The 22,868-nt window shown below is 37.5% G+C and overlaps 1 protein-coding gene across 1 annotated transcript; it reads left to right on the top strand.

The window, feature by feature from the left end:
* Positions 1-545: 545 nt before the first annotated feature.
* DYTN (dystrotelin) lies at positions 546-21,079 on the top strand. The gene is given in 15 exon segments (XM_085299310.1): positions 546-564; positions 2,761-2,835; positions 4,538-4,549; positions 4,552-4,735; positions 6,984-7,069; positions 7,941-8,029; positions 8,751-8,808; positions 9,122-9,326; positions 10,134-10,245; positions 12,723-12,868; positions 14,531-14,699; positions 16,408-16,478; positions 18,517-18,676; positions 19,935-20,418; positions 20,976-21,079. Coding segments are annotated over 15 exon segments (1,974 nt in total).
* The last annotated feature ends 1,789 nt before the right edge of the window (positions 21,080-22,868 follow it).

Genomic DNA, 22,868 nt, shown 5'->3' with positions numbered 1-22,868 from the left:
AGTTAAGTTCATGGTTTTGCTTTCTTTTCACCTTCATTCTTAGCTCAAAAAGAGGTAATCTTAGCTCAGCTGAAAACCTTACTTCAAAATTTTTAAAAATAGAGTTGCAAGCGATTGCAACCAATGACAGTTGGAAAGAGGCTGGTAGAAAGGTATGTTCTCTGTCTCCTAGAATTATACACTATGGAATGTGTGCTAATCCTGTATGTACATAATGAGTAGTGAACAATACCATTTGCTATGCGTCAAGTTGTCTGGGTCTGATTTCCCCCTTAAACAATTTTACAGCTACTAGAGTTACTTCTACTTTATCCTGCATAGAAAGGGCTACCAGATACTTTGCAAGCAGTTTTCTCAAGTTTCTCTGCACATGGCAGCAAAACTACTATATTGTTCTATGTAATTTCTGTTTAATTTAATCTTTGAAATGCATCCAGTAAATTGTTCAGATTAAAAAGGTTTTATTTGAATGCTGCCTAGAAGCTGTGGTTTTACGCTTTGGTTTGTTTCATTATAGAATGCCTAATACCATCTGTCCATTTCAGATGGATCCAGACCTGCAGGGTAAGGATTTTTATATCAGTTTTCTCTGACTTTTCTCAAGAGGCATTTGTGTGTCTGTTTGTACACAAACTAATGAGTTGTAATGAAGTCATAAATGCCGTATAAATGCCAAATTACATAGCTGTGCTGTTTTCGCCTTACAGTGCTACCTGTATTTTTTTGTCTGTCTTGGCATCTTCCTTGCCATTCTCACCTTGGCTCATGGAATGTCCATGCATGCAAGGGCCATGTCCACTGACTTTTAATATTTGATTTTTTTTTCATTTTTTTTAGCATAGGTATACAGGACGGCTGTACGCTCTCTTTTTGATTGTTAAATCTGAGGGGAAACTTCATCTGCTATGTAACAAATAGCACAAAATGCAGAACAAGCAGGTAGGCAGCTGGAAGATTTCAGGAAATGGTGCTCTCTTCTACACATGTAAGAACTCCTTTGTCAGCTTCTGAACAAAGGACATTTATGAGTCTTAAAGTGAAATTTGTTTTGCTGCAAAGTGGTTATGTGCTGGTGTTCTGTCCAAGGGGCAATCTTCATCCCTATCAGAAAAGAAAGGTTTTAGTTGTTGTGTGGCCTCAAATATCCTCTCATAAATAATAATCCTAAAATATTTTTGTTTTTAATTTGGGTTTTTTTTTCTTTGTGTGCTTTTTACCTATGTAGTTTTGCAAGTTAATGCTGGAATTATTGCTTGACAGACACAGAGTGTYCTACTTTGAGGCCACAGATTGTCTATAAGGACAGACTAAAATAAAAGATGTAGTAAAACCAAATGACAAGCAGACACATATTAAAACAGATTTCCTCTGCTTAGAAGGTGATCTTGCCCATGAAAAGTGTTTGAGTTGGATCATCTGTGTACTTCTAACATTTGCATTCCTTCTTAGAGAAAGAAAATTAACATTTGGGACTTAATCCATAGCCTGTTGAAAATGATGAGAATCTTTTCATTACCTTCAAAATATCTTTTGTTCAAGGCACTGAAGAAAGAGGACTGATGATACTATATGGAAGGCAAAATTCATTTTTCGCGTTTCATGACATACATCTCCAAATAATATCACAAAACATAATCTGACAAGTGCAACACTAGACAGATGGTGTAGCAGATACAGACTTACTCCTATATCCTAGGCAGCATCTGGGAACCAGCAGAGCTCATAATTTGCTAACTGTTAACATTAGTCTAGTACATTTATGGGTAACTATTGCACATAGATTGGCCCATTTCCAAAGTAAACGAGTGGAGAGTTTTGTGCGTTACTGCTACTAAATTATGCATATTTGCTGTTTATCTTTGTCCTTCATCAACTATGAGTAACTCTTCCTCTTTGAACTACAGGGATAGAGAGCCCCTGAGGACGGGAGGATAAGTGATAAATCCCATGCTAGTTTTAAAGCTATTGTGATGAAGTCTCTTTTATTATGAAGTTCTATGTATGTGTGTAAAGCATTAGGTAAGGTCAAGTTCTGAAGCCTGTACTTACATCACACTCAAAATAAACACATAATTTAGTGATGTGAAAGGAATGAGCTGAGGTCATGTAAGGGCATGGGATTCAGTCATTCTCACCTTGGCTCCTGAAATAGGATTACTGTTGGCGTAGGATTACTAAGCAGAAATGTCAAAAGCCAATTGCTCGTTAAATTGCTTATCTTCTGAGTAAGCCCCAGAGGTTGATTCTGACAGAAAATTTGTTTAATATTTGAAACAATATGCTTCCAAAACATTTGTTTAATATTTGAAACAATATGCTTCCAAAACAATAACTCTGCTGTGCAGGCTGACAAACTGTCCATTGTATAAGAGCATCTCTATTCTGATCAAGAGTGTTTTGCTTCAAGAAATACTATTTAATTGTGACCTTAGCTAAAAGTATGTATAGTGGATATCCTTTTTTCTGCTCCATGAATACAGTTGATTCCCTAAGAAGCAGATGTGCTGCTTATTGAGAAATATTATTTTTATGATTCACAGTGTGACTGGTTGTAAGAAGACCATTTTCCCACCAGAACTGTTGGGGGAGGGAGGGGGAGAAAAAAAGTGTTTTCCTTTTAATCAAATTTTTTTTACAAAGTATTGTGGAGTTTGATCAAGACCAAATTTGAGTATTTCAGGTTTTGGTTAAACAATGAGATTTCATTTTTTTATTTGAAAGAACCATTCTATTGTAATGCATGTTTATTTTCTGTTACAGAGGCTTTCAATGATGTTCAGAGCTCCATCTATAGAACAGCCCTAAAACTATGCTCAGTACAAAGTCTGTGCCAGTGTTAGTAGATAAGAGTACTGCGTTTTATCAAGGAAAAGAACCTGTAAAAAGGCTGTGCTGCTGTCACTGTCAGTTTTGATGAGTTCTGCTCTCTCATTTTACACCTGAGAATCTTAGAGTATATTGCAAACATTTAAGAGTCAGATAGTACTTCATATACAAATATTTTCCCCTTTTGAATGTCAGTAGAAATACATTAAAAAATTCTAAAGGCGTAGGGGATTTGAATTACTTTTATAATCAGCAGCAGTGCTACATAGATATCACCAGCAATTATGAAACTGTATCTGTATGTTGTTCTTCTCATTTAATGTCAAAATCTCATGGTTTCTTTGAGATTGATTTATTGAATATAGACCTGGGCATCAAAAATGCATAGGATAGACATTATTAATGCTATAAATATTAACGAAAACAAAATAAAATACAATAGACCAGAAATCCTCTGGGTAGCACTTACTCCCCTTGGCTCTGAAGTGAATGAGAATTCTGTGCAGGTAGAGTTATGGAACAAAGTCCTGGACGCTTAGCTTGCTGTACAATTACTGTGTGTAAATTCCATCTTGAGCTAAATTGCATGGAAATCACCTTGAATTTTCCACTTGAAGCACTCTGTTGCTGAAAATGCATCACCATTGCAAGTGAGCTCTTCGGGGTAGCATAGAAAAGATGACTAAATTGTTGGCTTTGGCCATGTTTATTAGTTTGGACACGCTATTATGTGACTATTATTTAATCTGATTTCGTAAATCTGCCTGGTGCTATGTGTCACAGTATGGAAGTGGCAACTCTCACAGGCTCTGTTTTTTCCATTAGCTCTGTTGCAGAGTCTTGCATGTCCCTTCTTAGTTTTTGTAGCGTCTACAGTTACTCCTCCTTGAATACTTGTGCGCAGAGTTGCATGCAGGATTCCAGATGCAGTATCAACCATGTCTTGCACTGATACTTTCTTATCTCTACTGGAAAGACGTTACATAGAATTCTAGATTCTCCTCTGCTTCTTTAGCAGCTGTATCATATTGGTGATGGTGAAAAATGAATACCTGCATATATGCCAGTTTTTCTCTTCTAATGTTACTTCTAATTGATCATGTATCTGTTGTACTGGATGTGTCCTTTGAAAAGTCCCCCATGATATTAGGATATAGTCGATATCATTCATCTCTTCCCTGTATTAGCTGTAAGTTTGCACATTTTATAATAAGCCTGTTTGCCCCTTTTATGGCCAAAGCACCTCCCTTCTCTTTTTGCATGAAAAGAAAGCCTACATCTAAGCACAAGTTGACTCCTTTATCCCAGGTGAGCTTTATTTTGAAATGTCAATGGTACATCATAGTTTTGTATTATATCTCTATACAAAAAGATCTAACTTGAAAAGTCCTCTTAAAAAAATCTTTACTCCACCTTACTAAAAAAGTATAATTTGGATGCAGTTAATCTATTGTCCTTCCCTTCCTCACTATCTTTAAATCACATCTAGGGAATCTTAGTTGAGATTTTCCATCTTTCTAGCCTCACAAATTCAGCTAAATCCATAAACTCACCAAGATCTTTCCCAATTTATTTCCTTTTTATGTTGCATACTATTTTAGACTTCATTTTGCAGATTTGTTTTAACTAGGCACTTTTAATTTAAAAAGTCCAGCTTCCAATCATGAGAAGGCAGGGATCCTCATTCATTTCTCCCTTTATTTTCTGACAGTGGATCTGGTTGATACTTGATTCAGCACACCTTGCCAAGTAAGCAGAGCTATGGGAAAAAGCTGATTTCTCTGAACGTGTGGCAGCTCTCTGAGATGCTGAAGGAGCTATTCCAAAGGGTGAGATTAGAAAAAACAGGCCAGGTAGATCCAAGAGCTGCTGAGTTCACGTTGAGCCTTCTAGCTGCCATGTATGACAGGTGAGAGGATTCACATGAGGAAATCCAGCACCTAGTACAATCCAGTACCTAGAGCAATTCAATTTCTACTGTTTTTATGCCATTTCTATAACAATCACAGGTTGCAGGTATTTTGCTAAAAATTACTCATACTGGGAGTAGTTCAGCCATGGGAAGATGAGGTACAGAGCTTTACTAACAGTGTAATGTTTCCAAAATTATCTGAAAGTCCAGACCTATACTAACCAGCATATATTAATTTTTTCCGTGAACGACTTCATACAGAGTGGCTCTTCTTTTGATTGCCAAGATATTTTGTTATACTCATGAAAATCTATATTTGCCTTTGAATGAGAGTATCCATCTGTAGGTCAACAAAATCCCAGTCACTTTTTACTATTTCTTATTCTTCAGCCTGAAGAGTTTATGAATCAATTATGAAACAAAAACACTGTCTCATGACTAAGCTGGTCAGCTAGCCCCTGTGAATAGCAAATAGCTATTAGCAATAATAAGGAAGCAGCTTGCAAACTGTGTTTTTCTCACATACTGTTTGTGAATAGTGAATTAATTCAGCAAAGGCAGAATTGTTTTAAGAATAGATCAGACTGGAAAGGAAAAGACTAAGTTCACTGTTGAATTTATTCACCACAGATGAAATCATTCCCTTCTGCATCAGAGCAAAGCCTTTTAATAAGAATGTGAGTGAGATTTAAGTAGTCCACAGGACTTTTTCTTGAATTACTGTTAATTAATAATATGATCACTACTGCTTAAAATCCCTCATTATGAATTTTTTGTACTTACAAAAATCAATTAAGGCAAGGTACAAAGTGGTAAATTTTGAAACAGCTAGAAATATGAAGAGTATTTAATAATCTGTATGCTCTGAACACCACCACAAGGAAACTATTTAGGAGAATCTTCTTAACAGGATTATCTTGGTCTTTGTTGTTATTGTTTTCCTAAAACAGCCTGTCATTTCCTTCTTACTGTAATTTCTTTTTATTTTTTTCCACAGATTTCTTGCTATATATACAGGATAGAAAAATCTTCTAATTTTCTTCTGATTGTGTTTTTTCACTGAAGTACTGTTCTCTACTATCAATCATGGAAAATTTTTCGTATCAAGAACACATAAGGGTTTCTTTATGATCATATGGTAGTTTACTTCTGTGCCTACAGAAATCATATAAGAGTTTTTGATTATATACTATATGAGATTTGAGAGTAACTGTCACAAGTTTGATTTTTGTATGTTCCCTTAAATAGCAATGTCTGATGAATATGCTGTGTGTATCTGATGAATATGCTGTGTATATTCCTTTTCTTTTCAGCAAGATTTTAGTCTTATTTAGCTTTATTTTTAGTAGTACAACATTTAAGTATACAGAATAAGACAAAATTTTTCTAAAAAAGTTCTGGAGAGAAAATGGACTAAATATATATATTCAAAATATATATATTTTTGACAAACAAATCCCTGTAGCCTGTTAGTCTATATTGACAGCTTTCTGCAGTGTGCTCTGTATCAATGAAGTGTATCTAGAGACTCCTGAAGACAATTTTATGTAATCATATTTTAAAGTACAATCCTGCCTTGCAAATGTAGTATCTTAAAAATAATACTCCAGATTTCATGGGTTATGGCTTCCAATTCAAATCTGCTTTTGTCTTCGGACAAAGCGTGTGTTGCAAACACATGTTCTAAATTAAACTAGGTTCTTTGATTTGCATTTCTTAGCAGTTAAAACTGAAGTTCCGCTCCTGAATATGTCTTTATGGCTACACTGAGTTGCAATGAAATTAAGGGGACTCAGCCCAAGAGGAGTTCAGAGCAGACCTAGGACCCCAGTGAAACTTTCTGTTTATAAATACATAAACTAGCTTGTAACTCTGCTTTCTCTTCCATATGTGGAAAGGTTTTCCACAAAAAAAAAAAAAAAAAAAAAAAAAGCAGGACATTCTTTAGGACATGTATTATAAATTTTAAAGCTAAATTTTACTTGGAATATGAGCTGTTTTAAGGAGATACTCTGGTTTGGTTTTATTATTGCATGATATCTTGACCAATTAATACTGAAATTGTGTTCAGTGACAAAGGGTCCTAGACATAAAAGTCTACATCACTGAAAGGCTGCACCAGCTATATACATACAAAAGGATGTGAATTTTGAAGATGTCTTCCAACATAACAGTATCTTTTTCTTTTGAAGTTTCAGTTTTCACATTCTTCGTGAATGTAATTTGACTTATTTTATTTTCCTAGATGTGGAACAGGTTACATTAAAACTAGGTCTGCTGCAGCTGCCGTAATTGCCCTTTCAGGAGACAGTCTACTTGCGAAATACAGAGGTGGGAAAGATACAATTTTATACACTGCCTAAAATGCTGAATGTTGAAAAAAATCTCCATTGTAATTTTTCAACATTAAAAGAGAATACCATTCTGGCATGCAAAAATACTGCCATTGTAGCTTTATTGTCGGTAAAGGTGATGCAAAAGCATACTGTTTTATAAATGTCCATAGCAGTCTTTGCATAGACAATGTCTTAGAACAAGTCATAGTACAATTTAAGCTAAGTAGAGCTTCAAAATGAAGGCCAAGTTCTGTTTGCCTAGCAGAAAAGGATAGAAAACCAAATTTTAAACTCCACTAGAACAGGAAACAACTTTGTATATTTGATCCAATAAACTTTCAGAGCCCTTCTACTTAAGGTGCTTAAAGAACTAAATGTAACAGATAAAGGTCACACAATCGAATGGACAGCAGCACAAAAATTTCTGTGTGATTTAAACCCTTAAAATGGAGAACAAATGGAAACAAGTGGCATATTGGCCTCGTATTGTCCCATTGCACACTGTGTATTTCCTTCCAAATCACCTGGAATTAAGGACTCACAATTTAAGTATGGTAACAGAACCACTGTTTCTTATAGCCGTGAAAATGAGCTTGGTGCCTTCTTCATCCTTACCTGTGTTAACTGCCAGGGATAAGGAACTGCCAACACTTCCTTGCTTTCCTCCTTTTTCCCTTGCCTATAGGAAGAAAGATTTCTCACAGCAGTCACTGGATGCCTGTTAAATGCACAACTATAGGATAACTTTCTTAAGAGAGGCTTATTTGGTAGGCAGCAATCATCATGCGGATAGTTTGAGAATAAGTAGGAAGAAGATTCTTCAGGCTCTGCTAGCATTCCATTTTCTTTCCTCTGACTGTTTTCAGCTTTCTTTCAGTTTTATGCTCTCCATGATGGAAAGAAGGCCTTGATAACCCGTAGTGCCCCGAGAAGCCTACTAACAGACTTGAATCAGGTAATGCTACTGCGGTGCTCGTAAACAACAGGTCTCAGAGGGAGGATCCTAATCTAGGAGAATAATGTACAGGTTGCTGTACATTTGTAGCAACAGGTTGCTACATTCTATGTTTGACTGAATTATGGGACTGAAGTCAGTAAGACTCTATGTGGACTCGGACCTAGCATGCAGAGCTAAACATGTGCTCTAGGTAAAAGGATCAATTTCTGTAGCTTTTCTCAGTCAAAATAACCACAGACATCAGCACCTCTGTGCCTTCATTTTGCCTGAGCTTACAGATCTTGGTAACAGTTGCATGCAGCTGTCACTAAAGCAACTCCAAACTTCAGGTGTCTGCATTTACTAGCATAGTAGACCTGCTTGCACTTGCAGGATAATGCCTTAGCATACTGCTATTTCCAGCTGACCTGGTGCTGAAAACAGGGTCTGAAAAATGACCCCTGACACTCAATCCCACTGTCGTTCAGTATTCTGGTATGACAACATACTATGTTGATTTATTACAATAAGTGAGCTGGAAGCAAATCATTCTGACACATATAAAAGAATGAAATTGCACACTGATGGTATGGGTTTGCACAGATTTTCTTCAGTACGTTATGTAAAATGGCTTTTCTGTAGATCCTTCACCATCTGTATGCTGTCACCCTTTCCACAGAGCATGATGGGAACATCTGTATTCTATTGAAGTGTTTCTGAGACTTTCTTCTTGCTGCAGATCCCAGCCGTTGTTGGAGAAAGCTGTGCTGTGTCTTGTGTGGAGATTGCTACTCACAGTTGGAGTGAGTAAAACTCAGATGTCTTAGAAGTGACTTTGAATGTTGCTGATTGATTAAAAGTGCAAGTATATCAGAATATTAACATTCATCATTATCCACTTCTAAGGGGCAGGACTGTTTGTCAGTCCTACAGTGTAGGAGAGTTGATACCTATAAAAATGATGCTCAGTAAGATACTACTGGAGACATTAATTCCAAAACTTTTGGAAGTCAAAAAACTGTGGTACTACATTGGGGTCTGCTAGCATAGTTTTTGTTAGGAGTTCTGGATGAGGCACCAACTCTTTTCAAACAAATGCCTGAAATTGAGATGGATGTTCTTTACAGGTTCTGAATTCCGGAATTGTTGAAGAAAAATTCCTATCTTGGCTGAGATCAAAGCCTGCGCTTCTCCTGTGGCTCCCTACATGCTACAGATTATCTGCCACAAAAATGGTTTCTCACCAGGTTAGATGTAGAGTTTGCAAGAATTTCCCCATTACAGGACTCAGGAGCGTCAGTAATTACTACAGTCTGTAAAATACACATAAATAGTTCTCACCGTTATCTGCATGTACTATAGGCCTTAACTGATATATTAAGCAACGGACATGGGAATAATCTAATTAAACCAGTCAAACAGAGAAAAAGAGGACCGTCACAGGCTGATGCTTAAGCCTGCATCCTGTTTCTTTTTAATTCACTATCATGGTCATGATTATGGAGACTCACTGAAAGTCAGCTGACAGTTCAGTGGTAGAACCAAGAATTAACCTTGTGTATCTCATATCTTAGTGCTTTGTCCCATCATCAGGCATAATAACTGGTTAGTTCAGTTATCCACCTTACCAACTTTTCCACATAAGTAAATGCCGTCTATTACCCACGGACCAGAATACACAGGACATAATATTTTACTGCTATATTAACAAATATAGCAAACCTGGATTTTATTTTTTTGCAAAGTTGCAAATCCTACATCAGTAATGTAGTGATATTACGGTTCCATGTCAGTAGCAAATAGAGGTAAGTTGGTATATAAGAAAGATACAAAGATGTAACTGCATTCTTAAAAATGGTACTAAAACAACTGTTTCTTCATTGGACCAAATTTCAGTGCAGCAAATAAATAATTTAAAAATCATGAGTGGGTTCTGGGGATTAGTCCATTTTCACTAGGACAAAATAACTCTTTACATTGAGGGAATACTGGGAAAAGTGATTATTCTAACAAAGGTGGATCTCTGCGTTCCACAGATTACTGGAATTCCAGTAATACAGCTCACTTGCACCAGCTTCTCAGTAGTGGAAAAGTAACTTGGTCCTTCTGTTTTCCTTCACAGGCATCACTGTCTTAAGTGCCTGAATTTTGACCTTTGCCAAGACTGCTTTTTCACTGGTTGTCTCAGCAAACCACATAAGAGGTCACATCCTGTTGTGGAACACTGTGTGCAGGTACAGTCCCATTGTGCCGATTTGTTTCCCTGTTCAGATTTGTCATGTGGGCAATTAGGCAATAGGCTCATGAGCTATATTGATTATGAAATTATGTTTATATCAGCCATCATGTCCATGAAACATTGGAATTATTCATCTGGGAACAGTTAATCAGGGTAAGGGAAAAAAAGAGCATCTAAGTTTAGAACGGATGTTTTATTCTGAAATAACTGAATAGAGCCATGAAATAGAGAAAATCCCATCCTCTCCCCAGGGAGCTGTGTAGCAAGTTTGCAATTGGTAGATTATCCTTAAACCTTTGAGAAGATCCCTGGGGGTGTCCCAGTGCTCCTCCCTCCCAGTCCCAACATGTCCTCATTCAGAAATTAATTCAGCCGGAAGTTGCACTGTTTTCTGCATGAAACCTCCTTTTTTTTTTTTCCCAGACTTTTCAACCTTACTGTAAACCTTCCATACCCATCTGACTCTGTCAGTTAGGAACCCTGTATGAAGAGCCAGCATGGGCGCCCACTAAGCTAACCTACTCGGCCCCCATTACAAGAGCAACTTGTGCTTTCTTCACACTAGTGGTGCAGATCAACACTGGAAATCTATATTTGGAAGATTGTCCCCTCCTTTGAGCAGGAGATTTCAGATCTTGTATCACCAGCAAACAGCTTTTTTTGTGGACCTATGTAACATCATCATCTTCGTTTTCACTGAATGAGCTGAAGCGCATCCTTAGAATCATAGAATGGTAAGGTTGGAAGGGACCTCTGAAGATCATCTGGTCAACCCTCAGCATAGCCCATATGGGGATTGAACCGCAACCTTGGCATTAGCAGCACCATGCTCTAACCGACTGAGCTAAACCTGCCCCAAATCCATACAGGTTTTCCTGTGCTCTATGGCCTCCTTCCTGGAACCATGCACTAGAACATGAAAGATAATCGTATAATCAGTATCTGAACTGAAACTGAAGAATGTTAATTAGACTAGTTAGTTAGTTAGATACAATCATCCTTTGTCTGAGGGTACTCACATACTTCATTGCTCTCTTTCTGAAAACCAAACCATATTGCTAATACTATGGGAAACTATATCTGGATGGTCAATATTATTTGCATTAAAAATAAGAGAGACATTAATTCCTCCAAATATCCTTTCTCATACTCCAGCTCCGAAAAAGTAGAAGAACCAAAGGCAATGGGTGTCCTCATGTAGAGATTTGTAATAGAAACATGAAAATCAGTGTGAATGGAGAATGAAAGGGAATGCATGGATGTAGAAGCACCGGAAGGAATGGCAGGAGCGTTAGTAAAAAGGCAGGCAGTGATGCAGCCTGAATCAGCTGGTCAGTAAGATCACCGTACTTCCACACACAACTTCTCAGGACACCCAGATCAGAAAAACAAAAGGCAACCTGAAACAAAGGACAAACTGCCATCTAAAGCTAAAAAGAGATAGATGATGATAGGAAGGTAAAAAGCAAGACCTGTAGTCTTGCTCCATAAGACACCTGGACAAGGAGACAGAAGACAGGGAGTAAATCCTAATGATTTACAGAACAGGGCCTGGGTAGAGAGACAAAAAATTAGTCACTGTCAACTGCTAAAGGAGCTAAAGGCACATCCAAAAACCAGCATGTGGTGACCAAATTAAGAAAAACCCAAGAGGATTAAGGCATCTCTTGTCTTCCATGTCACTGCCAGTGATCCTAGCCAGAGCATGTGTGTCACRGCTTAGTGCGTGAATGCTGGAGAAACCAGCTGGACACTTCTACGTTAGTACTTGTGAATGAGATATTGTGAGTGAATGAAATTAGTCTTCTTTTAAAATAAAATGCCCTCCCCCTTCTGTACTGTTTGACCTTGAGCTTTGCTACATTGTTGCTGCAATACTGCAACTAAACTCAGGCTGCCTTTGTGAAGTCCTACTGAGACACTAACCATGTAAACTGTACTTGCAGTGGCAAAATCTATACCAAAGTTAAAAAGAATTTCTACATCCTTTGTGCGAGACAAAAGAATTGATAGTAAACCAGTTTTCTCATACCTTCCACTATAAGTAGGTGCTTGGCTAGGTAAGTCTTTACATTTTCTTTAACAAGGATTGGGCAGCTGAGTAGGGATGGTATTTGAAAAGTCGACACTGCTCTTTTTTAATGTGCTGACACCTTGTGGTAGTGTTATTACCATGCTGAGAAATTACGAGGACGTCTGCTGCATGTTTGCTTTGTGTTTTCTTGTTCAATCTGTCAGGGCTCCCCCATGTTCTGCACCTAATCCAGCCATTTCCTGGGGCAGAAGAGGTCTGTGTACTATTGTCCAACTTAGCCCCCAGCAGCCATGAGCCTTTTCAGCTGTCAGACAGGTGGATCTTTGCTTTCTCCTGTCTGGCCTTTGCCTTGGATTGTATCCACTTGTTTGTTACTGCTTCTGGGCAGGACTTGTTTGAAAATTCACTCTTTTCTTGGTTGTCCATCATTCCAATAGATGTCAGCAAAGGCAAATGCAAAGCTCTTTCTCCTCACTGTCAGGAACAACCTATCTCAACAGCGCTGCAGAAGAAAGGAGGCTCAGAGAAGGAGGGCTGTGGAGATAACAGAGAAAAGGCACTTCCCAACTCAAAAAAACCCTCTGTGAGTTTGTTTCCAGTGAATGTTTGCTCTCTAAAGAATATGTGTAGGCTGTAAGGTATTGCTTGATGGTGCCTTTGAGAAATGACTTTATTATGACAGACACCATATTGTGATTCTTCCATAAAATGTGAAAGTATCAATAGTAAGTTACTGCACAGTGTTCTGTAACTTAAATATGATTACCATGCTGGCAGCCAAATGGCCAATTGTGTTGTAAAATATAACATGAACGTGTGTTCCTTCCCTCTTTCCTAATGTCATCTCTCTTTCTCCATGCCATTTCTTATCATGTTCAGTCTAGGGTCAAGTGTTGCAAATACGTAATACCTGTCCCTGAACAACTACATGTTTTTTTAACAGCTCCTCTCTGTCAAAATCATTGGAAATTAACTTTGTGAATACTTACTGCATATGGCCCATAATGCCATACTTAGTCATTCTCCTAAGCCCTTCTGTATGCCAATTCTGTGGGATTACTCACAACAGTGAGTAGCTGATCTCTTACATCACCATTCCAGTTCTCTCAGATCAGTTCTAGTTTGCTTGCTTTTAGTTGATGTGTAAATGTATTACTGTATTTCTACTGATCATTACTGAATTTCCACTGACCATACTGGTTAATAAAGAACTGATGGAAGTGTTGTTATGATTTTCTCTGTAGTTGCTCTTTTCTTGCTTTGAGCTTTTGGTTAATATTTATGTGTAGAAACTGAAGAGAGTGATTGTATAAGATAAGCACTGCATATTTATGAAGGGTGAAATTCCATATTAATTGTATGGAGGTCAAGCAGATCTGTTTCATCCCACATGTGTTCTCCATATGAGATTTCAGTGAAATTAAAATGGGAAAAAAATAGTCACTTCTCTCCAAAGGAATTAATTTCATCCTTCTCATGCTCATGAGAAAGAGGAGAAAAATCCTCTTTCTAAAAGTTGATTGTGCTACATGGATAGGTAAAGTTATTGCTATAGAAACCAAATTTTATGGCCAGTATGTCCAATAGAGGATAGTTAAAGTGATTCTATCAGAAAATACTATTTCAGTTTTTGTTCTTTAGAACCTGGTGAAATGCTAAACATTTTTTATTGTTCTTTTTTCCTCAGTCATATTCAGTAACAAAAATCTTTTCTTAATTCTCAATATCATGTAATCCTTCTGTGAGTAATCAAGGTTTTTCTGTAACTCTGTAGGTTTTTGCTTACTGGAAACTTGGATAACAGTCAGTGAGATAAAACATGGGGTTGTCATTCGAGGTGTCACTGTGTGGCTTATAGCTTTCTCAGCCTTTCCTTGCATAAAATGGCCTGAACAGCAGGATTTCTAGTTCTTCTCTATCTTTTTGTAGTTGTTTTTTTCTAATATATTTAGCTTTTGCGTAATACTGGCTAAAGGAATTGAAAAGGAGCAGCAAATTGCACTGATGCTTAATGGGAGAAAAGAAGAATTTGCTGCTGAAGTGCTATTGAAAGAGTAGAATTTGTTCCGAGGAATTTCATTCTTTCAACCAAAACAGCCGGTGGGCATAGATAAATCATGCTTTTTGCTTAGTCAATGGCATACTTGTCTGTCTGTGCATTAATTTTATCTTGATTGTTCTAGGTACTAAAACCACATAAGGCCTGATCCATTCTCTACTCGTTAATTCTCTGTTGCTATTACAGCCCTCCTGCAGAGCTCAGTGCATTACCACTGTCTGGCCCTGAAAACTGTCTTTTCCCAGTGGACAGACCTGTTCTGGAGTCACCCAAGGTCATATCTGAAAACAGAACTATAATGCAGCAGAATGAGAGTAACAGCAAAACACCTGAGCAAGGCAAGACAACAGTTCAGGTGAGCCAAATGTGAAGCTCTAATAAACAGTGCTAAAACTGTGAGAAGAAGACTTGCCAAGTTAACTATTTAATTGTCTTCTGAATACCAATGAAGAAGAAATTTAATGCACAGCTTCAATTTTCTGTTATTTTTCTCATTTATGAAAAAAACCTGCTAATCTGAAAATTTGGTAGAACAGAAGTGTGGTGCCTTTCCAAGGTTAGTGACTAGCTGCTTGACTTCTGTTACTCTCTGAAGCATATGTATTTGTTTTGTTGCTTTTTTTTTTTCACCTTTGAGTAGCATATTAAAGACCAGCTAACACTAAATCTCTCCATTCCAACAGTAACAAAATGCCACCCCATCCTCCCTTTGCAAGCAAACATCAAGGGAGGACATTTTGATCCTCATTAAACTTAGGCCATTTCTATCACCATGACAATGTCAAGAGGACAGAATGGGTCCCTTTTAAGGATGAAGACAGAACACTGTCCACTCCAACTAAAATTAGATCATGTGTAAATCTCTCTGTCAGTCTAGTTCCAGTCTGTTCCCTGCACAGAAAGAATGGACCAGGAAGGACAGTGTAAATAAAAATAAGTACATAACAGTTTTGAGTTTCTGTATTTACCTGAGATGTTGGTCGCTCTGCACATACTCAGACTATAGGAAACACTGAGTTGTCCTAAAACCAGTTTGTGTCGTGCGCTCATCCTATTCTTTCCAGAAGCCATGGGTTAAGTAAGTGAGAACTAGCTTGTGTGTGATGGCCTTTCGCTGTTGCTCTTGTGCTGCTCTTTGGAAGACTTGTCTTTTCGAACTTGCTGCACATAAGGTATAGTGCCAGTCAGCACGTATCTGCAGGAGCACCTATGCACAGACATTATTTAAATCAAAAGAATGTAATTTTGATGTCTGGCATTTGTCATTTCAGAAGACAGTGAGACAGAACTTTGCGTCCCTGCTGTGGGATTCTGTCACACTCATTGCTGTCTTTTCAGTTTCTTTCTGGACTGAGAATTTTTTTTGAGCTGTTTTACACTTCTTTCCAACATGTTAGAATGCAGATTTCAATCTTGCTTAAAAAGATGTAGACCAGAATTGCAACTCTAGGTAGCTTTTCAGAGAATCCATAAGCTTGAACGCCCTGAGAAGCCAGCTCTTAGTCTCACAATTTCCTGGCAGCCCTGATTTGAGCTCAGCTTACACCATGCCTCTATAGCAGCTTACCTGGAAGGTATTTGTCTCTCTGACTTTTGAGACTACTCTCCCCTGTATGACCCAGAGACTCTTCCTCCCATCCAAAGACCAGGAGTTTCTCTTCTCCTTTCTTCATCCAGTCTGTCTCTGTCCATCTCCCTGTCCCAGAGCAGTTGTGTGACTTGGAAGAGACTGTTCCCAAATTGGAATCTTGCTTTTGCAGAAATTCCAGGAAATTAGTTTTTGTTCTGATTGAAAACAGAACAAAACCTTAAACACTTAGAATTTGCCATAGGATAAAGAATATATCCCATGAGTAAATTTTCCAGTTCATTCTAATGGCCATTAAATGTATTTTTTTCATCAGTTGATTGCAATCAATTGGCTGAAAGAGGTTAACTAGTAAAAATTGTAAAACAGACCATATCCCAAAATTTCCAAGCTTGCTTATAGCAAAATTTGCATAAAAAATGAAATGTGGTTGCTGATAAATTATAAACAGGTATTTTTCTCTCTTTCCTTATAGGCAATAGCCTCTTCTGAGTCAGATGTGTTAAAAATTCATGAATCTATCAAAAGTATTCATGATGAGACCAGGTAGGTAAAGGCATTAGTACAGTGACTGAAGGCTGATGGACAGTGCTGTTCCAGTTAAAGGTTGCTAAAAATCATTTCTCCATACTTTAGAGATTTTGAGATTAAAAAAATTTCCTATCAATTTGGGGTAAAAGATAAACCTCAACAAAAATTGCAAATTAAGATAATTGGAAAAAACAATTTCAGTCAAAGCAAAACATTTCATTTTGCTTTCATCAGTTCTTTCACATAGAAATATCAAAACATTTTTCCACATTTTTCTCTGAATAAAAAGTTAATCAAAATCAACTTCATAGTTTACTTATAGTGCTTAAATCAAGACAGGATGTCTTTCTAAAAAATATGCTGCAATTCAAATAACGGGTTCCATCAGTAACTATTGGGAAAAATTTAATGATTCAAATTATCACAGAAATCCCCTTTGGTATTCTAAGCTTTGACATGATTGAATATTCATTCCTAAACTACTTTTTTGGGTGGGGAAAGGGTGGTGCAGACTTTGCTGTGACCTTGCTCATCTTTTGCTTTCAGCCTTGCTCTTTCCCCTCCCTCATTTTTGTAGTTGAAAATGAATGTGCTGTAGATAAAATCGTGTTTCGGACCACTGAAACCAATGGAGTTAAAACGGAGTGTAGAATTTGATCCTAAATCTACTCTCTTTATTTCCTTCAGTGTGTTAAGTTCCCCTGTTCTTGTTTTGTTTCATTCTAATAAATCAATGTACAATTGTTGTTGTGCTGAAGGGCACTCCAAGACTAAACCAAAGCATCTGCAGTTCCATTGTAAGTCTGTGTCCTTACCTCACTCTCTGCTCTCACATGGGAAAATACTGAGATGGCAAACGTCTTCAGCTTTCAGTGTAATTAGCAATAGTTGAGAGCTAGTTGAGAGCTGCTCCTGAAATACTGCATTAGTCCCTGACCCAGAGTTTGTCATATAGCTGGGTGTATGAATCATATTACTCAAGGCAAGCTTTGTTCTTATTTGTGGACCAGCTTACAGAAGTTATGTACCTGTTCACAGAATTGATCTCTGAGATGGTTGAAGGTAGTCAGCACTTTACAGTAAAGGCCTATTAAATGCTGTTGTAAGGGTCTACTGTAATACTAGTTTTAATTTCAAATGTTTTGATATACTGTCTGTTCAGCCAAATCTTGTGTAATTCCACAGAAGCTAATGGAACTTTTGCCTGTGTGAGCCAATGCATACCCGAAAGAAAGAGAATCAACTGAACTTCTGGATGTAACTAAACAAGGCAGATAACTATCTTGGCTGTGTGATACACAACAGTTGATTTATTGCTGCAGCCTTAACCTACTTTTTTATGTCTCCACCTCAGTAGTGGGGAAGACAAAACTGTACTTCTACCCTGACTTCTTAGTCAGATCCTGCCTTTAGACCAGAGATATGGGTGGTATTTTGTCATGTTCTGCTCTGAATAGGCAATTTCTGAATTTCCTTTAGTGTGTGTGGGAGGGTGGCACTTCTCCTTGTAAAAATCTCAGTATCTTTTCAAGGATGGTAGCCTATGCAGGAACTATCTGTATTGTCAAACAAGCTGCACAGAATGCCTTGGGCAAGAAGGAAGTCAGTCAGAGAGAGAGAGAGGCTGCCATTATTGCTTTACTCCCCAGGGAAAGATGGTGGGAATCTCCTGCAGGTTAGGGTTTACCAAAGTAGTTTGCTTCTAGATGGAGAGTCTGCCCTAATGTGTCCCTGTTGCAGCTGCCTTTGTGGGAAATGGCAAAAACACAAGATGAAAGGGTCAGTCTTGACCTCACTTCTGCTCAGCTCTTCTCTTTCATCATCTGGAACACTCCTGTTCTTGATAATTCTGTGGAGGGAGACCAGCTCCTGAAATACTGGTCTCTAACCCTAGAGCTATTTCCTGAACAGACAGAGAGCAGAAAGTTTGTACTACAGTATTTGCACTTTTCTGAGTGTGTGTGTGTGTGTGTGTGTGTGTGTGTGTATGCATGTGTGTGTGTAATGGGCTATTTGATCTAGTAAAACCCCCACCCTCCTGTGTCTCTGGCAGGTACATGAAGAAGCAATTCAAAAAATTAAAAGACAAAGTACACTTTCTTCACAACTGCCAGGAAGATAAAAGCTGCAAAATAGAAGCAAAGCTACAAAGCCTGATAGCAAGCCATGAAAACCTGCAAATGAAGCTGCAGCAAGTGAAGCAAGAAGTAAAGGTATAGTGATAAATGTACCAAGAATCTTCACTGTTATGGGAAGTTAGCAAGCATTAACTGTTACTTTTCTTGTTGACTAGTAATCTTAATTTTATTTAGTGCACTCTGTGTTTGTCTGCTTAATCGACCTATTGTATAGGCTCTCCATGACAGGGATTTTTTTTTCATTCTGTATATATTCAGCACTTAGCACACATGTCAATGTCTAGGATGTTTAGATACTACTACAATGAAGATAAGAATGAGAGGGGATTCCAGTAAGAGTGAGAAAATGTTTTCCAACAGAATTGTTAGATACTTTACTGCAGTCTTTTCTTTAGAGAAGAATCCTGTGTTGGCATGGGATAAACAAAATACTCTTTTGTCATTCCTAATTACTGTCTTGCACAGGGATGTGAAAGTATTTTATTTATATCCAATTATATTAGATCTTTTTAATTTAAAGTCTCTCTGAGATTCTGAAAGGCCCAATTTTACATGGAAGGCACACACATCTGCCACCTGTCATGTTTTTGTGAATCCTCTTCTGCCATGCTGCTTTTTAGAATGTTTTTTAAGGATTATGAAACGTATGGAAATACTAGACAAGTCACTAGTGCACACTTGTCAGCTATATATCACATGCACAAAGGAGTCCAATCTGACCTGGCATGTCATACAATTCTGTGTGTATGCTGTGACACTGGCCTGTCCACAACATGTGAGACTGGCTGCACAAATGCAGATAAGTGTCCTGTGCATGCACAATCACTTCAGTGCATTCCAGTTATGCCACACTCGGCATTCATGCAGTGTATGGTGTTTACCATCATAGCTCTGTCTGGAAAATCCCAAGCATAAATGTGATACTGACAACAAATCTGCTTTTGGAATTTCAAATGTTAACATGTATGAGATGTTTGATATGGGCCACACTGTACAATGAGCATGTATTTTTTTTCTTAGTTAAATTTATTTTATAAAAATTTCCAGAAAATTTAATATTGGAACATTATTATTCCCACATTTCAGTGGCATTAAAGAGTATTATGTCTCCAGATTAGAAATGTGGAAAAAATGGTTACATAGATTTCTCCAAACTCAGACACAGGGGAAATATTTTATTGCAGGGAAATATTTGTGAAAAGAATAATCTGGTACATCAGAATTTTTTTAAAAAACAATAATTCTTACCCCAAACTATTTCCCCACCTTTTTTACTACTAGCAGCAAACCAAAATATGAACTATTTTCACAACCTAGTTTCTGTCTATTGCAGGTGATGTTACAGTCGTCAGACCATTCATCATTTCTACCGTGTCAAAATACAATGCCAAGAAATGAGTGTACCTTGCTGGAAAGAAGAATGCAGGATGAATTAAATCCTGCCCTAATAAAGCCTATTTCTAGAAAACATGCAGACTGGAAATCTTTGAATGCCCCCAACTCAGTAAATAAAATGCAGGTTTTACAGGCACCAGAGACTATTGCTGAAGCGAACTTTATGTTCTCAGAAGATCCACTGGAGCTAGTGTCCTTGCAGAGTGACGGACCTTTTGTGGGACAGTATAAAAAAGCAAAAAAGAATCAAATACATCTCTCCACAATGACAGAAAACTCCCTCAATGGAATCATGAGGAATACAACTCTTATTCCCACAGCAGTACAGATACCACATCATGAGAAGGAAGTCAGCGAGGAAGTAGAACTGCAGCAGATAGTGATGAAACTGAAGGATGCATTGTCTCTCCAAGCCCAACCAGGTAAATGTTCTCCAAGTTAACTAGATGCTGTTTTCTGACCTTCATCCAGTTTACTCCCTAATACCGTACCCAGCTCATAATCAGATAACTCACAGAGGAAAGTCAGAATCTTGCCTTTGCYATTGTAGAATTACTCCAGCACCACAGTACTGTAAGGTGAAGTTTAGTCTCTAATACTTGAGTAATTCGAAACAGGATAAAACAGAGCTCTTAACAGGAAGTCAATCTCCACAGTCAGTTAAGGAACAAACTCACACTGGTAGGGGCACCAGAAGTCTTTCTGTTGCCACTTCTCTGACACTGTAGCTTTGACTCTAATCCCAGACAGACTTCCAGCAGTACAAAATCCCTTTGTAATCAGTGGTATTACTACAGCAGAGCTTTGTTCAGCACTCAGGATGCCTTTCTTTTGCTAATGAGGAAAAAATGAGGAAAAGTGACAGATGAGACTGCTGTTCCTATATAGCTATCTTAAACTGGAGTTTTATAAAGAGTTTTTCAGGGCTCCTGTGGAATCCAAATGCTCTAAGAGACCTAAAATCTATTTCTCATTTCAGCTCAAGAGTCTGCTTTGGAGCAGGAGTTCTTCTCTACAGCTGAACATGTTAGCAGATCCTTCTCTGACCTCATCAACCAAGTAACTTTGCCAGTTTGGAAGTGATGGAAACAGCTTCACAGAAATATTGAAGGTAATTGAAGCTATGTCAGACTCTAAAGTGTCTCAAATGTTGCAGTAACATAACATAAGAGTTCTGCCTTTACTGACTTCGCTAGGGACTGTAAACTGATGTTAGAGAAGGGTGTCCCTTTATCCTAGTGATCTCCAGCTCATTTGCAGAAGATGTAGGGCCAGATGATAAAATTCAGCATGTCTTCACTAATTCTACACTGGTTTATACATCTTCCTGTCCTGTATTTTCTTCTCACTGCTTTAAAACTGATAATACTTTGTGTTTCAAGAACATCTGTTTTTTGCAAAAGAGATAACTTGAATCAGCTAGTTTCAATGATGTAGCATCTGTCGTGTCATTGTTTTGTAGACTGAATGGAAGGAATAAATTCTTAACTGCCAGCCTTCTCAATACTTAAATATTCACATTTTTACAAACAATTGAATTCATATTTAAAGGAAAATATGCTCTGAACAGATAAAGGAATTTGATTGCTTTAGAAGGGCTCTTCTATTATTGCTTAATGTATATGTAAGTACAGAATTTATAATAAGAATGTAATGTTACTTGCAGCATCTAAAATATTAGAAAAGTTTTTTTTCCCTTTATTGCTAGCATTGTGTTTTCTAAAACTTAGAGTATTAAAAATACTTTAGAAGTCTATATACTCACATACAGGTGTACACGTGCACGTAAGTAAACATGAGCTGTGTGGAAGTTTGTAAGTAGGTGATTGGCTTTAGCTAACACTGCACTTGTTGAAGTCAATTGCAAAGCTTCAATTAGGTATCAGCAGAGAAGCAGTCTGGGATTTGAAAAGGAAAATACCAGACAAAAGCACCATCAGATATGGCTTCAATCCATCCCTATTACAGCCTAGCTTTATTTCTTATGATAATGGATATGTGAAGGCCTCAGAGGGAATTTTGCTCATTCATAAAAAAAAATAATAATGGGTACTCATTGCTTTCCTTTTTTCACTTCCTGTTGGCTACATGTTTCTTACAACAGTGCTACTTCAGTGATTTCACTGAGATGCATTGGTATAACATGCAATGATAGAGAGAATCATCAAATGTGCATTATTTAATGATAGCAGTTCTAAAGATTGAGATAATGGGTGAAGTCAGGGTATGTGAATGATAATGAGGTTCTTACAAGAGGTTGTACTTTTTTGGGTTGTTAATTATTTGTTAAATGACAACATGCACTAGTGACAAACATAGAATCATAGTCTATGGCATAGAACATACTGATTCCTTAGCAGTGATTGTCCAGTTCTCTGTCTTTTACCTATTGATACACCATGGTTTGAATTCTTTCCCAGGAATTGTGCTGTATCTTTGATGACAGCAACAAGCAAGACCTTTATTCTGATAGTGCACAAAAATGTTTTAAAGGTCTGAGAAATAAAGATTCAGTACCACTTCAGAGAATGAAATTACAGATCCAGCTACTTCGTATCACTGTTCTAGAGGAGATATACAAAAAACAGTGAATGAGTATGTGGATGTGGGTTCAAGAACAATTTATATACTTTTAAGTGTTTTAGTTGAAGTCACTGGAACATAGCAGCTTACTAAGAGAGAAAAGACTCCTAATTATACAGGAATTTGTTGTGACTACTAAGGAAAAATTCAATTTGAGTGAAAGCAAAATATTTTGGAAGCTTTGGGAGAAAAGTCAGGTAAATTATATATGCTAAAACTTACCTTCATGTATAATCAATCAGGGTTAGGAAGATGTGATTGAACAGGCCAATGAAAATGTTGTGTTCAA

Source organism: Rhea americana, unplaced genomic scaffold, assembly GCF_003343005.1.
Source record: "Rhea americana isolate MKP2758 unplaced genomic scaffold, rheAme1 scaffold_15, whole genome shotgun sequence".
NCBI classification, from domain to species: domain Eukaryota; kingdom Metazoa; phylum Chordata; class Aves; order Rheiformes; family Rheidae; genus Rhea; species Rhea americana.
This window is presented reverse-complemented; position numbering and strand designations above follow the sequence as displayed.